Below are 15,372 nucleotides of genomic sequence, written 5' to 3'. Positions count from 1 at the left end.
GACCTTATTGAATGGTGGTGCAGGCTCGAAGGGCCGAATGGACTACTCCTGCACCTATTTTCTATGTTTCTAACCCTTGCCACTGGACCAAGACCTAGCTCTGTCAAGCCCGTGTGGTGGTTGGTGTGCAACGGTCACCACACGTTAAAAAAAATCCACGCACAGGCATCTTCCACCCTTCAACATGTAGTTCGGGACCTGGAATATTCGGTCCTTCATCGAAACACCTGTGAACTCATCCCTTTTTGGTGTGGAAGCAAGTCATCCTCGATATGAGGGACCGCCTAAGAAGAAGTAGTATCGCCAGCGGCCCTGGCAGAAGAGAAAAGTTTATTGTGAAGGAAAAATGTCAAGCCCCTGCCTTGCATGGAGCAACTGCTGCACGGGGCGCAGACGTGTGTCGATTAAATCCCCCTTTCCGCCACCTTAGAAACCCGAGGACGCTTAGAAACGCGTGCCTCTCAGCCGGCCGTTGCCATGGTGCGAATAACAGGAAATTCACGGTCCTGGATAGATGCCCCCATCATTTGTGTTCCATCGCAACACGGCCGCTCGTATCGCCAAGGGTGGGGGCACATGCGCCCGCTAAAGAAAATGGCAGCGAAGTGGCGAGGAACCGGCGGGAGGGGGGCCGGATTTGCCTCCCTTTGCCGTTAGGACTAGAGCGAGCGCGAAGAGCGAGACTGCCGGGGAAAATCGGGCCTAAATTAACGACACGGGCAGGGATTTTAATTTTTGAGGGGGGTGTGAGGTGGTCCTGGGGACACTTTTGAAAGCGCGCGATGGAGCAGATGTGCCAGCGGGAGACTTCGACCTGTGACACTTTGTGATGCGGGCATTCGATGAGTAATCGGCGGGGCGAGGTAACAATGGCTTGTTTCTTGTGATGTATGTGCGCGAGAGACAGTGAGGGGCTGTCAGTTGGACGGTGCCTGCTGAGAGGTGTGTGTGTGGGGAGACTCAGTCTGTGGAAAGTTGCTGAGCTTCAGCCTCTCTCTCTCCTCAGCAGCCGACTCTCGCCGCATTGACTCACAGCGGCAATGGCGGAAGAGCTGCTCGCCGGGTCCCAGTGGCCGAATTCAAGAGATGCCTACGAACTGCAGGAAATCATCGGTTAGTCCCTTCGCCATCGTTTCAACTTTTTGCTTTCGGGTGGCGCGTCTAAATAAATATAACCGTCGCGTCAACAAAGAGAGGAAAAAAACTTAATTCTCTTTTTGTTGTTTTTTAGTTCTATTTTCAGTCTGTTGTGTGGCATTATTCATCCTGAGCGATCTCAATCCTTTCATTGCTGCAACTATATACTGGGTGCAGGGAGACTGCGTCTTTTTTTTTAAACTGGCGCTGCTTTTCAATAATATTGAGGGGGAGAAACCGTTTTTTTCGTTCTGATTTATCAGCTGCTTTGGGTTGGGTTCTCGCCTCAAGTGAATGTTCTGGTTATTAATGTGTGTTTTAAGGTCAGGATGTGTAGCTTTGGTTTCTTGCGTTGCTGTTATTTTTCTCTCTCCCCTCTCTGACTGGGTTGATCCGGGTTCAGTCGCAATGAATGAAAGGAGTAAGTTAAAACATGTTGGAAGTGACTGTGCTTCCAGACTGTGCTATCAAGCCCCCCCCCCTTCCTCCTCTTGACATGTTTGCAAAACTGCGACATTGGCTCTTGATGTCAAATAGGATCCCCCTGTAACAAGCGTTTACACTTGAGGGTTTGTGTGTGTGTGTGTGTGTGTTTGTGAAGTGTCAGCTGATGCCTGGCACTATATCAAGCCCAATGAAAATGTTTATACAGATCACAAACTATTTTATTATTGTTATTGGGAGAGGGGACAGGTGGTCCGAAGGCTAACTCGATGCATATTTGCAGAAGGCAGACAGACTTTTGAAACAGTAAATAGTGAGATTGTTTCTGTTGGTTGGCGAATCAGTAAAGAAAGGGGGCATCGACTCAGGATTGTCACCCAAAAAATGAAGAGGAAAGTTAGACAATTTCTTTTCACAGAGTTGTCAGAACATGGAATTTTTTACCACGGGTGGCGACAGTGGCAGAAAAATTTGAAAGGGAATTGGCTAAGTATTTGAAAGGGGAAGAATATAAAAGGATGTGAGGAAAGAACAAGGGAATGGGATTAGAGTAGACAGCTCCAATTGAGGAGCCAGCAGCAGCACAGACTTGATGGACTGAATGGCCTCCTTCTGTGCTATACGTTCACTGATTCCATGACTGAAACATGATCCAAATGTGACCAGGATTTAATCTGTAACCATGGAAGGACATCTAACCTCCCCCTCTTACTCCTTCCCCTCAAAATATGCACTTGACTCAGTACTGATACCTGAACACTGAGAAAGTGTATTGTTTTATTATGTTAACTATTTTCTGTGTATTTTTGACAGCAAATGTATCGTTTTATTATGTTAGCTATTTTCTGTGTATTTTTGACAGCAAATATCTCGAGTTAAAGACCTGTACAGAACTGTAAAACATTTTTTCCAGGGGCACAGCTAATTTCACTGATAGCTCTGTTGCTAAAAATGTAGCCGTACAGATCTGAAGGTCCCAGTTTCTGAACTTGGTTTGCATCTGAGGTGTGCAGTAGTTTGGAAGCTACAATTGACCGTAGCAACAGGGTTTCAGATCACCACATGATTGGCCGTGGCTACGATGCTCCCTGTGATCGAATAGCTGGGTGACATGCACTGTCCAGGCTCACATGAATATCAGCCATTTGGGTGAGGTATTGGAGAAGAGCAGTGAAAAGGGGAGAGAGTCGCGCAAAATATCAGGTGAAGTGCCACCTGAGTTGCTACCTCAGGCTTAAAATTAAGAATACGCAGTAATTTGGTTGGTGGCATCATTGCATTGTTAACTATGTCTGTCTTGACACATTTGTAAGAATTTTTTTTTAAAGTACATTATGGAAGTTGTACTGTTGCAGATCATCTGCATAAAATGTTTCCATCAGCCAATATGGCAGCTAATGAGTTGGTGTTCAGAGCAGGTTACTCTGGGCTCTTACAGAAGCGAAATCTGCCTAAACAGCCCTATCTTCAATATACAATGTCAGCATGATTTTGCAGAGTGCCGGATAATGCCTCATATCCTTAGTGGGCCAAGGATCAAAATCAATACTTATCCAATTTTCTTTTCCTTTCTCCACTTCTCTCTTGAAGGTGCTGACCCATGCTGGGGACTGGTTCCATGGGTGCTGGTCACTCTCTAGTAGCTTCTCCAACTATTCATTTGTGAGCCTAGAAGGGCTGTTTGGCCATAGGAAAAGGAAAATTAAAACCAAACCTAATTCTGTCCTCAGCTAATGACCACATAGACATATTTTCCAGCAGGAGTCACTGAATGCCAATTAAGAGTGGGAGCATGGACTGCTTTCCGTCACTGTAGCCCAGGGGGGCACCGATAACAATTGGAACACCCCATTTGCTGCCCTGGCTGATATCCACTAACTCGACATCGGCCAAGGATCGATCCTGGTACTTCTGATTCATATGGCTTAGGACTTCACCAGGAAGCGTCTTTGCTCATTGGGAGTGGAAGGGGGCTACAGCAAGCTATGCAACAGTGACGGGCATCACAGCCAAGCCCAATACTGTTCTCGTGTAACATCCACAAAATGGAGTATCTAGCAGGATCCGCTCACGATCAGCGGTGAGGCGCCTGGCTGGTTTTCCCTCCCCTCCCTTAGCCTAGCGACACTAATGCCAATTGTAGACCATTACTATCATTCCAACTGAGGTCAGTTAACTCAGCACAAAGCAATGTCGGAACCTTCCCAATCTGTATAATTCAGTGCCACACCATGTGGTGCAGTTACCCACTAGGGTACTAGGGGAGAACGATTCAGGCTGTAAGTGCACTTACAATGGCTGCCATTTAAATTATCTTTATACTGGAGCAAAATCAAATGGGGAAATTAATCCATTCCTCTTTTTCCTCCAGTACAAGTGGGTTTTGTGTTGTATGCAAGGACTGCTGTTACAGATCTGTAATTGGATTGTTAAACCGATGCACAAGACCACAGGCATGTTGCACTGTAGCAGTAATAACAGAAGCTAGAGATGTAAAGTTCTTGTGCACCAATGTACCAACCTCCCTACATCTCTAGCAAGTTTTAAATCACTTTGGGATATTGTCACCAGCAAGTGACTTGAAGAGATTCAAACTGGTGCCATATGGTGGTCAGGCATGGATTCATGCCCGTAATTCCAATATGGTAAGTTCCAGATCTTTGCCATGCCATGGGAAAGGCAATGATCACCTTAAGAATAAAAAGACTTGCATTTATACAGCGTCTTTCACGACCACTGGACGTCTCAAAGCGCTTTACAGCTAATGAAGTACTTTTGGAGTGTAGTCACTGTTGTAATGTGGGAAACACAGCAGCCAATTTGTGCACAGCAAGCTCCCACAAACAGCAATGTGATAATGACCAGATCATCTGTTTTTGTTATGTTGATTGAGGGATAAATATTGGCCCCAGGACACTGGGGGTAACTCCCCCTGCTCTTCTTTGAAATAGTGCCATGGGATCTTTTACATCCACTTGAGAGTGCAGATGGGGCCTCGGTTTAACATCTCATCCAAAAGACTGCACCTCCGACAGTACAGCACTCCCTCAGTACTGCACTGGAGTGTCAGCCTAGATTTGTGCTCAAGTCTCTGGAGTGGGACTTGAACCCACAACATAAGAACATAAGAAATAGGAGCAGGAGTGGGCCATTTGGCCCCTCGAGCCTGCTGCACCATTTAATAAGATCATGGCTGATCTTCTACCTCAACTCCAATTGCCTGCACTATCCCCAAATCCCTTGATATCCAAAAAATCTATCGATCTCTGTCTTGAATATACTCAACGACTGAGCCTCCACAGCCCTCTGGGGTAGAGAATTCCAAAGATTCACAACCCTCGGAGGGAAGAAATTTCTTCTCATCTGTCCTAAATGGCCGACTCCTTTTATTCTGAGACTGTGACCCCCTGGTTCTAGGACGCCCCAGCCAGAAGAAACATCCTCCCTGCATCTACCCTGTCAAGCCCTGTAAGAATTTTGTATGTTTCAATGAGATCACCTCTCATTCTTCTAAAACTCTAGAGAATATAGGCACAGTCTACTCAATCTCTCCTCATAGGACAATCCCCCCCCATCCCAGGAACAACCTTCTGACTCAGAGGCTATGCCGAGCCACAGCTGACACGGTAGAATGATATAACACAGAAACAGGCCATTCAGCCCATTAAATATGTTCTGATGTTTGCCCCTACATGTGCCATCTAACCCCACCCCACTCTCCTGCTCATTCCCCATGCCCATTAATATTCCTCTTTTTCAAGCAATTCTTTTTTTGAAAAGATTTATGGACTCCACTTCAACGGTTTGTGGCAGTGAATTCCACCCTCTAACCGCACCCCCTCTCTAAAGAAAATGTTCTAGCCTCCCCTTTAATTCTTTCTGCGATTACTGTCTCATCAGACATACAAGGGAGGCTGAGTCACCTTAGGCCCTTTACCCACATCTCTTTTGCCTGCCAATAAGCTCAAAAGTGCAAGTCCCTTTCAGTGAGAATTCATAATGAATTACATTCTTACTTTGTATGTGGGTGTGAGGGGGGAGGGGGGGTGGCAGTGTTTGCTGACAGAACATAAAGACTGTTGGTATCACCCAAATCTGCAATATACAGGCCACATATGTATTGGAAAAAGAAATACACTTGAAAAGAAGGAAACAAAATTCAGTTTTGATTTAAACGGTATCATGTTATTTTTTAAACTTTATGGATTCCCTCTACCCCAAATTAGTAAGAAAGTGATTTAGCTCAACATTCCTGCCAGTAGATTCTGTGGGCTTGCAGCGCCTGAAAAGTTTTGGTACACCAGCACTGTACATTCTGTACTGCTCTGTACATTATTAGTAGGTAACCCATGCAGAGAAGTTTCATTTGGTTGTGTTTTTTTTTCCCTTCGAAGTTTTTACTCTTTTTCCCTCCTGGAAGTGTTGTTTCATGCTGGGGCACACTTTCACAGGCACTGGCAGCCTTTCTGTACCTCACTCAAGTGGCCATTCTTCATACATGAGCTTAGATAGCAAGTGTCGACAGCTTATTCAACTGCAGCGGCGTCACAGACAGGCCTGACCTTGCTCTCACCCAACATCCATACAAACACAAATTTTCAGCAATCAGTCAAGAGTGGGAACCCTGGCTGATTCTTCCCCGCCCTTGCTCAAGGAGGCAGCTGCTCGCTTTATGGTGTCATCATTACTCCTTATTGCGGTTGACGGAAAGGGGAATAAAGGAATATGGCAGGCACATGCGATTAGGATTACGAATGTGTGGAGGATAAGCGTGTGTGTGCGCGCGCGTGTGCGTAAAATAACTAAATTGGTATCCAATTAAAAACAAGGGGATACAAAGTGACCCAAACTAGTGGGAGGATAGAAGATTGGGAAGCTTTTAAAAGCCAGCAAAGAATGACTAAAAAAATGATTAAGAAAGGGAAGATAGACTATGAAAATAAACAAGCACGAAATATAAAAAGAGATAGCAAGAGTTTCGACAGGTATATAAAAAGGAAAAGAGTGGCTAAAGTAAATGTTGGTCCCTTAGAGGACGAGACCAGGAAATTAGTAATGGGGAACATGGAGCTGGCAGAAACTCTGAACAAATATTTTGTATCAGTCTTTATGGTAGAGGACACTAACAATATTCCAACAGTGGATAATCAAGGAGCTATAGGGGGAGGGAGGAACTTAACACAATCACAATCACTGAAGAGGTGGTACTCAGTAAGATAATGGGACTAAAGGCAGATAGATCCCCTGGACCTGATGGCTTGCATCCTTGGGTCTTCAGAGAAATAGCGGCAGGGATAGTGGATGCATTGGTTTTAATTTAACAAAATTCCCTGGATTCTGGGGAGGTCCCAGCAGATTGGAAAATTGCAAATGTAACGTCCCTATTTTTAAAAAAAGGAGGCAGACAGAAAGCAGGAAACTATATACCAGTTAGCCTAACATCTGTGGTTGGGAAAATGTTGGAGTCCATTATTAAAGAAGCAGTAGCAGGACATTTGGAAAAGCATAATTCAGTCAGGTAACCTACAAGTCTCCCACTGCTGTGCCCTCTGGTGGCACACCTTGTGATAGTACCAACAGTGGCCATGTAGGATACACGACAGAGTATAATGTTGGAAAGTGTGAGGTTATGCACTTTGGTAGAAAAAAAATCATGGATTTATGAAGGGGGAAGTCATGTTTGACAAATTTGCTGGAATTCTGAGGATGTAACAAACAGGGTGGATAACGAGGAACCAGTGGATGTGGTGTATTTGGACTTCCAGAAGGCATTTGATAAAGTGCCACATAAAAGGTTACTGCACAAGATAAAGGTTCACTGGGTTGGGGGTAATATATTAGCATGGCGAGAGGGATTGGCTAACTAACAGAAAACAGAGAGTCAGGATAAATGGTTCATTCTTGGGTTGGCAATCAGTAACCAATGGGGTGCCATGGGGATCAGTGCTGGGACCCCAACTATTTAAAATTTATATTAACGACTTGGATGAAGGGACCGAGTGTAACATAGCCAAGTTTGCTGACGATACAAAGATGGGAGGAAAGCAATGTGTAAGGAGAACACACAAAACCTGCAAAAGGACATAAGCAGGCAAAGTGAATGGGCAAATATTTGGCAGATGGAGTATGTTGTGTCCTTAGATGCTCTAGCAATGACTCCACGAGGCAATGTGTTGTACTTGAACTGCAGTGGCCTTAGTCCTTTATTTGTTAACTCCAGAGTGAGGATCACACCTGGTGGCCTGCCTTTTATACTAGGCCAGGCACACCGATACAGGTAACCTACAAGTCTCCCACTGCTGTGCCCTCTGGTGGCACACCTTGTGATAGTACCAACAGTGGCCATGTAGGATACACGACAGAGTATAATGTTGGAAAGTGTGAGGTTATGCACTTTGGTAGAAAAAAAATCGAAGAGCAAGTTACTATTTAAATGGAGAAAAATTGCAAAGTGCTGCAGTGCAGCAGGACCTGGGGGTACTTGTGCATGGAACACAAAAGGATAGTATGCAGGTACAGCAAGTGATCAGGAAGGCCAATGGAATCTTGGCCTTTATTGCAAAGGGGATGGAATATAAAAGCAGGGAAGTCTTGCTACAGTTATTCAAGGTTTTAGTGATGCCACACCTGGAATACTACGTCCAGTTTTGGTTTCCATATTTAAGAAAGGATATACTTGCTTTGGAGGCAGTTCAAAAAAGGTTCACGAGGTTGATTCTGGAGATGAGGGGGTTGACTTATGAGGAAAGGTTGAGCCTCTAATTCAGAAGAATGAGAGGTGATCTTATCGAAACATATAAGATTATGAGGGGGCTTGACAAGGTGGATGCAGAGAGGATGTTTCCACTGATGGGGGAGACTAGAACTAGGGGGCATAATCTTAGAATAAGAGGCCGCCCATTTAAAACTGAGATGAGGAGAAATTTCTTCTCTGAGGGTTGTGAATCTGTGGAATTCGCTGCCTCAGAGCTGCGGAAGCTGGGACATAGAATATATTTAAGGCGGAGAAAGATAGTTTCTTAACCGATAAAGGGAAATAAAGGGTTATGGGGAGCAGGCAGGGAAGTGGACCAGAGTCCATGATCGGATCAGCCATGATGGTATTAAATGGCGGAGCAGGCTCAGGGGGCCAATGGCCGACTTCTGCTCCTATTTCTTATGTTCTTCAATAGCCTTTTCCATTGGACTCGACAGTAACTCCTGGCATCATGTTCCTAATTTTGATATTTTAGGTGATTTAAAAAAAAATATTCCTTCTCCAATTTGATGTAGACACCTGAAGGGAGTCAGAGGCCTGGTCACTGATTGGGAATGAGAGAGATATGGTCAGAGGAGGATGTAGTGGAGGATATGGTCAGAGAGGGATGTAGTGGGGGATATGGCCAGAGAGGGATGTAATGGGGGATATGGTCAGAGAGGGAAAAAAGAAATTGAAAGGTGACGTCACAGCCAAGGGGGTAAGTGATTAGTAAGTAGCTTTTCTTTTCCTTTCCTATATCAGTAAGTAACCTTTAGCATTGTTGTTGCCAAATTAAGTTAATCTAGGGGTTAAGTCATGGCAGGAGAGCTCGGACACGTGTTTTGCTCCTCCTGTACTATGTTGGAAGTCAGGGACGCTTCCGGTGTCCCTGACGACTAAGTGTGCGGGAAGTGTATCCGCCTCCAGCTCCTGACGGACTGCATTGCGGCACTGGAGCTGCGGGTGGATTCACTCTGGAGCATCCACGATGCTGAGAATGACGTGAATAGCACGTTTAGTGAGTTGGTCTTACCGCAGGAAAAGGGTACACAGTCAGATAGTAAATGAGTGACCAGCAGGAAGAGCAGTGCAAGGAAGGTAGTGCAGGGGTCCCCTGCGGTCATCCCCCTGCAAAACAGATACACCGCTTTGGGTACTGTTGAGGGGGATGACTCATCAGGGGAGGGCAGCAGCAGCCAAGTTCATGGCACCGTGGGTGGCTCTGCTGCACAGGAGGGCAGGAAAAAGAGTGGGGGAGCTATAGTGATAGGGGATTCAATTGTAAGGGGAATAGATAGGAGTTCCTGCGGCCGCAACCGAGATTCCAGGATGGTATGTTGCCTCCCTGGTGCAAGGGTCAAGGATGTCTCGGACCGGATGCAGGACACTCTGAAAAGGGATGATGAACAGCCTGTTGTCGTGGTGCATATCGGTACCGACGATATAGGTAAAAAACGGGATGAGGTCCTACGAGACAAATTTAGGGAGCTAGGAGCTAAATTAAAAGGTAGGACCTCAAAAGTAGTAATCTCAGGATTGCTACCAGTGCCACGTGCTAGTCAGAGTAGGAATCGCAGGATAGCTCAGATGAATACATGGCTTGAGGAGTGGTGCAGAAGGGAGGGATTCAAATTCCTGGGACATTGGAACTGATTCTGGGGGAAGTGGGACCAGTACTAACCGGACGGTCTGCACCTGGGCAGGACCGGAACCAATGTCCGAGGGGGGAGTGTTTGCTAGTGCTGTTGGGGAGGAGTTAAGCTAACATGGCACGGGGATGGGAACCTATGCAGGGAGACACAGGGAAATAAAGTGGAGGCAGAAGCAAAAGATAGAAAGGAGAATAGTAAAAGTGGAGGGCAGATAAACCCAAGGCAAAAAACAAAAAGGGCCACATTGCAGCAAAATTCTAAAGGGGCAAAGTGTTAAAAAGACAAGCCTGAAGGCTCTGTGCCTCAATGCGAGGAGTATTCAGAATAAGGTGGACGAATTAACTGCGCAGACAGCAGTTAACGGATATGATGTAATTGGCATCATGGAGACATGGCTCCAGGGTGACCAAGGCTGGGAACTCGACATCCAGGGGTATTCGACATTTAGGAAGGATCGGCAGAGAGGAAAAGGAGGCGGGGTGGCGTTGCTGGTTAAAGAGGAAATTAACGCAGTAGTAATAGGGACATTAGCCTTGATGATGTGGAATTGGTATGGGTGGAGCTGCGGAATTCCAAAGGGCAGAAAACACTAGTGGGAGCTGTGTACAGACCACCAAACAGTAGTAGTGAGGTTGGGGACAGCAAACAAGAAATAAGGGACGTGTGCAATAAAAGTACAGCACTTATCATGGGCAACTTTAATCTACATATTGATTAAACAAAACCAAACTGGTAGCAATGCGGTGGAAGAGGATTTCCTGGAGTGTATTAGGGATGGTTTTCTAGACCAATATGTCGAGGAACCAACTAGAGAGCAGGCCATCCTAGGCTGGATGATGTGTAATGAGAAGGGACTAATTAGCAATCTTGTTGTGCGAGGCCCCTTGGGGAAGAGTGACCATAATATGGTAGAATTCTTTATTAAGATGGAGAGTGACACAGTTAATTCGGAAACTAGGGTCCTGAACTTAAGGAAAGGTAACTTCGACGGTATGAGGAGTGAATTGGCTAGAATAGACTGGCAAAGGATACTTAAAGGGTTGACGGTGGATAAGCAATGGCAAACATTTAAGGATCACATGGATGAACTTCAGCAATTGTACATCCCTGTCTGGAGTAAAAACAAAATGGGGAAGGTGGCTCTACCATGGCTAACAAGGGAAATTAAGGATAGTGTTAAAACCAAGGAAAAAGCAACAAACCTGAGGACTGGGAGAAATTTAGAATTCAACAGAGGAGCACTAAGGGTTAAATTAAGAGGGGGAAAATAGAGTTTGCGAGGAAGCTTGCAGGGAACATAAAATGGACTGCAAAAGCTTATATAAATATGTGAAGAGAAAAAGATTAGTGAAGACAAACGTAGGTTCCTTGCAGTTGGATTCAGGTGAATTTATAATGGAGAACAAAGAAATGGCAGACCAATTGAACCAATACTTCGGTTCTGTCTTCACGAAGGAGGACACAAATAACCTTCCGAATGTACTAGGGGACAGTGGGTCTAGTGAGAAGGAAGAACTGAAGGATATCCTGATTAGGCGGGAAATTGTGTTAGGGAAATTGATGGGATTGAAGGCCGATAAATCCCCGGGGCCTGATAGTCTGCATCCCAGAGTACTTAAGGAAGTGGCCTAAGAAATAGTGGATGCATTGGTGATCATTTTCCAACAGTCGATCGACTCTGGACTGGAGGGTAGCTAATGTAACACCACTTTTTACAAAAGGAGGGAGAGAGAAAACAGGTAATTATAGACCGGTTAGCCTGACATCAGTAGTGAGGAAAATGTTGGAATCAATCATTAAGGATGAAATAGCAGCGCATTTGGAAAGCAGTGACAGGATCAGACCAAGTCAGCATGGATTTATGAAAGGGAAATCATGCTTGACGAATCTTCTGGAATTTTTTGAGGATGTAACCAGCAGAGTGGACAAGAGAGAACCAGTGGATGTGGTGTATTTGGACTTTCAAAAGACTTTTGACAAGGTCCCGCACAAGAGGTTGGTGTGCAAAATCAAAGCACATGGTATTGGGGGTAATGTACTGACGTGGATAGAGAACTGGTTGGCAGACAGGAAGCAGAGAGTCGGGATAAACGGGTCCTTTTCAGAATGGCAGGCAGTGACTAGTGGGGTGCCGCAGGGCTCAGTGTTGGGACCCCAGCTCTTTACAATATACATTAACAATTTAGATGAAGGAATTGAGTGTAATATCTCCAAGTTTGTGGATGACACGAAACTGGGTGGCAGTGTGAGCTGTGAGGAGGATGCTGAGAGGCTGCAGGGTGACTTGGACAGGTTAGGCGAGTGGGCAAATGCATGGCAGATGCAGTATAATGTGGATAAATGTGAGGTTATCCATTTTGGGGGCAAAAACACAAAGGCAGATTATCTGAATGGCGGCAGATTAGGAAAAGGGGAGGTGCAACGAGACCTGGGTGTCACGGTACATCAGTCACTGAAAGTGGGCATGCAGGTACGGCAGGTGGTGAAGAAGGCAAATGGTATGTTGGCCTTCATAGCTAGGGGATTTGAGTATAGGAGCAGGGAGGTCTTACTGCAGTTGTACAGGGCCTTGGTGAGGCCTCACCTGGAATATTGTGTTCAGTTTTGGTCTCCTAATGTGAGGAAGGACGTTCTTGCTATTGAGGGAGTGCAGCGAAGGTTCCCCAGACTGATTCCAGGGATGGCAGGACTGACATATGAGGAAAGACTGGATCAACTGGGCCTTTATTCACTGGAGTTTAGAAGGATGAGAGGGGATCTCATAGAAACATATAAGATTCTGACGGGACTGGACAGGTTAGATGCGGGAAGAATGTTCCCGATGTTGGGGAAGTCCAGAACCAGGGGATACAGTCTTAGGATAAGGGGTAAGCCATTTAGGACTGAGATGAGGAGAAACTTCTTCACTCAGAGAGTTGTTAACCTGTGGAATTCCCTGCCGCAGAGAGTTGTTGATGCCAGTTCATTGGATATATTCAAAAGGGAGTTAGATATGACCCTTATGGCTAAGGGGATCAAGGGGTATGGAGAGAAAGCAGGAAAGGGGTACTGAGGGAATGATCAGCCATGATCTTATTGAATGGCGGTGCAGGCTCGAAGGGTCGAATGGCCTGCTCCTGCACCTATTTTCTATGGTTTCTATGGTCAGAGAGGGATGTAGTGGGGGATATGGTCAGAGAGGGATTTGAAGTGTTTGTCAGTTGCAGCAGTGTAGCCAAAAAGGGAACAAAATAAGAGAAAACAGCAGAGGAACATAGCAGAGACCACAAGAGAGAAAACCGAGTCAGAACAGAAAAACAGCAAGGAGAAGGAAAAGGACTTAGTAGAGAGAAGCAGTGTTTGCGAGAGGAAATAGTAAATTATATAAATGCAGGAGAGACACAGATTTGCGTTTATATAAGCACCCGATCATGTCTCTCAGAAACATCTCAGTGCTTCACATCGAATGAATGCAGTAACTTATGTAGGCAGCCACAGTGGCCATTTTGTATATATAGTAAAACCTTGCATGTACTTAAGTGACAATGCAGAGAAATAAATATAGAGAAAAGGAGTGAGCGAAAGACCAGTCTCCTGAGGAAAGTAGGAGCAGTGTATCTTGGTGCCAAGTCCATTCATGTTGTCTTTTTTATAAAGTCACAGCCTTTTCTTCTGCCACAGGGGCACTTATTTAGTCAAGACCAGAGATGCTGTGGCACAGACAGGCCCACACAGGGCTGATTTAGATGACATTTTCAAGCAGTCTTCCCCCTTCTTTCCACCAGAACACACCATGTACTGTGTGTACCTTTCACTTCACAGCCTCTGCCAATGAAATCACTCACTCTGGGTCATTTGATTCATTTAACCGTTACAATGCTGCTTTCTGTTCAGCTCCAGACAGAGAGAGAGAGAGAAAATTAGCTGCCCGAGAAGGAATGAGATCTTCATTGTAAAGAAATCTGGCGATGGCAAAGATTGAGAGTTCGTGACGCAAAAGGCAGAAAGTACTGGAAGTGCACAGCAGGTCGGTCAATACCTGAAACAAAAGACAGGCTGATGTTTGAGGGGAAGGGACGGCACCGAAAGAAAGCATTAAAGCCATCTTTGCTTTTGCTGTGCATTTCCAGTACCTTGTGTCCAGATTCCAGGATTGGCATTCGGTTTGTGACTGGAAAAGGCGACGTTAGTGAGTAGCTTTCTACCTGTCCTTCACAGAAGAAGTACTTTTTGCCTCATGATTTTACAAACGTTTGCTCATTTTTGGTAAGCATATTATGCTAAATGTGGGAGTTTATTTGGGAGTGGTGTAAGAATTGGACTGCTTTGTGATTCCACGTGTTGTGGCACAGCTTTACCCTGGCAGCTGTGTCACTCGCACCGAGGGAGGCGGCGTTCGCTCCCATTGTCTGAGGGACAGTGGTCATCCAGAGGTCACGGCCTTGTGGGTCAGACAAAAATGTCACTTTATAGCATTAATGCAGGTCATGAGAGGCAGCGATGAGCAGTTTGTCTTGCTCAGCGATCATTGAATTGGTATAATTTATTTTCCACACCTCCGGTGACTCCAGACACAAGACAGTGAGTTTGTTAAACAACAACAACTTGCATTTATATAGCACCTTTTAATGTAGTGAAACCCCCCCCCCCCCCAAGGCGTTTCACAGGAGTGATAATCAAACAAAATTTGGCACCGAGCCTCATCATGAGATATTAAAGACAGGTGCCCAAAAGCTTGGTCAAAGAGGTAGGTTTTAAGGAGCATCTTCAAGGAGGAGAGAGGGGTGAAGGGGTTTAAAAACATAAGAAATAGGAGCAGGAGTAGGCTGTTTGGCCCCTCGAGTCTGCTCCACCATTCAATATCATGGCTGATCTGATCACTGACTCGGCTCCACTTCCCCGCCCGCTCCCCATAACCCCTTATCCCTTTAACGTTTAAGAAACGGTCTATTTTTGTCTTAAATTTATTCAACATCCCAGTTTCCACAGCTCTCTGAGGCAGCAAATTCCACAGATTTAGAACCCTCAGGAGAAGAAATCTCTCCTCATCTGTTTTAAATGGGCAGCCCCTTATTCTAAGATCATGCCCTCTAGCCTCCCCTATCAGTGGAAACATCCTCTCTGCATCCACCTTGTCAAGCCCCCTCATAATCTAATACGTTTCAATAAGATCACCTCATTCTTCTGAATTCCAATGAGTCGAGGCCCAACCTACTCAACCTTTCCTCATAAGTCAACCCCCTCATCCCCGGAATCAACCGAGTGAACCTTCTCTGAACTGCCTCCAAAAGTATATCATTTTGTAAATATGGAAACCAAAACTGCACGCAGTATTCCAGGTGTGGCCTCACCAATACCATATAACTAGCAAGACTTCCCTGCTTTTATACTCCATACCCTTTGCAATAAAAGGCCAAGATT

At 45.4% G+C, this 15,372-nt stretch overlaps 1 protein-coding gene across 8 annotated transcripts in view; it reads left to right on the top strand.

The window, feature by feature from the left end:
• LOC139240985 (STE20/SPS1-related proline-alanine-rich protein kinase-like) overlaps positions 1–15,372 on the top strand; it is a 102,804-nt gene that overhangs the window by 37,294 nt on the left and 50,138 nt on the right. For 4 of the 8 annotated variants that reach the window (XM_070869630.1, XM_070869633.1, XM_070869629.1 and 1 more), the window contains exon 1: positions 13,926–14,140. The exons of 1 other annotated variant lie outside the window; for it this stretch is intronic. In XM_070869630.1, coding sequence (XP_070725731.1) covers positions 14,011–14,140 — 130 coding nt within the window. In that variant the 5' untranslated portion in view covers positions 13,926–14,010. Of the gene's footprint in view, positions 1–497; positions 864–1,006; positions 1,114–13,925; positions 14,141–15,372 lie in introns of those variants that run through there. 3 more of the 8 variants (XM_070869631.1, XM_070869632.1, XM_070869635.1) reach the window with 3 other exon arrangements.

This window comes from Pristiophorus japonicus, chromosome X (assembly GCF_044704955.1).
Source record: "Pristiophorus japonicus isolate sPriJap1 chromosome X, sPriJap1.hap1, whole genome shotgun sequence".
Lineage (NCBI taxonomy): Eukaryota > Metazoa > Chordata > Chondrichthyes > Pristiophoridae > Pristiophorus > Pristiophorus japonicus.
Note: the sequence above shows the minus strand (reverse complement) of the source record. Positions and strands in the feature narration are given on the sequence as shown.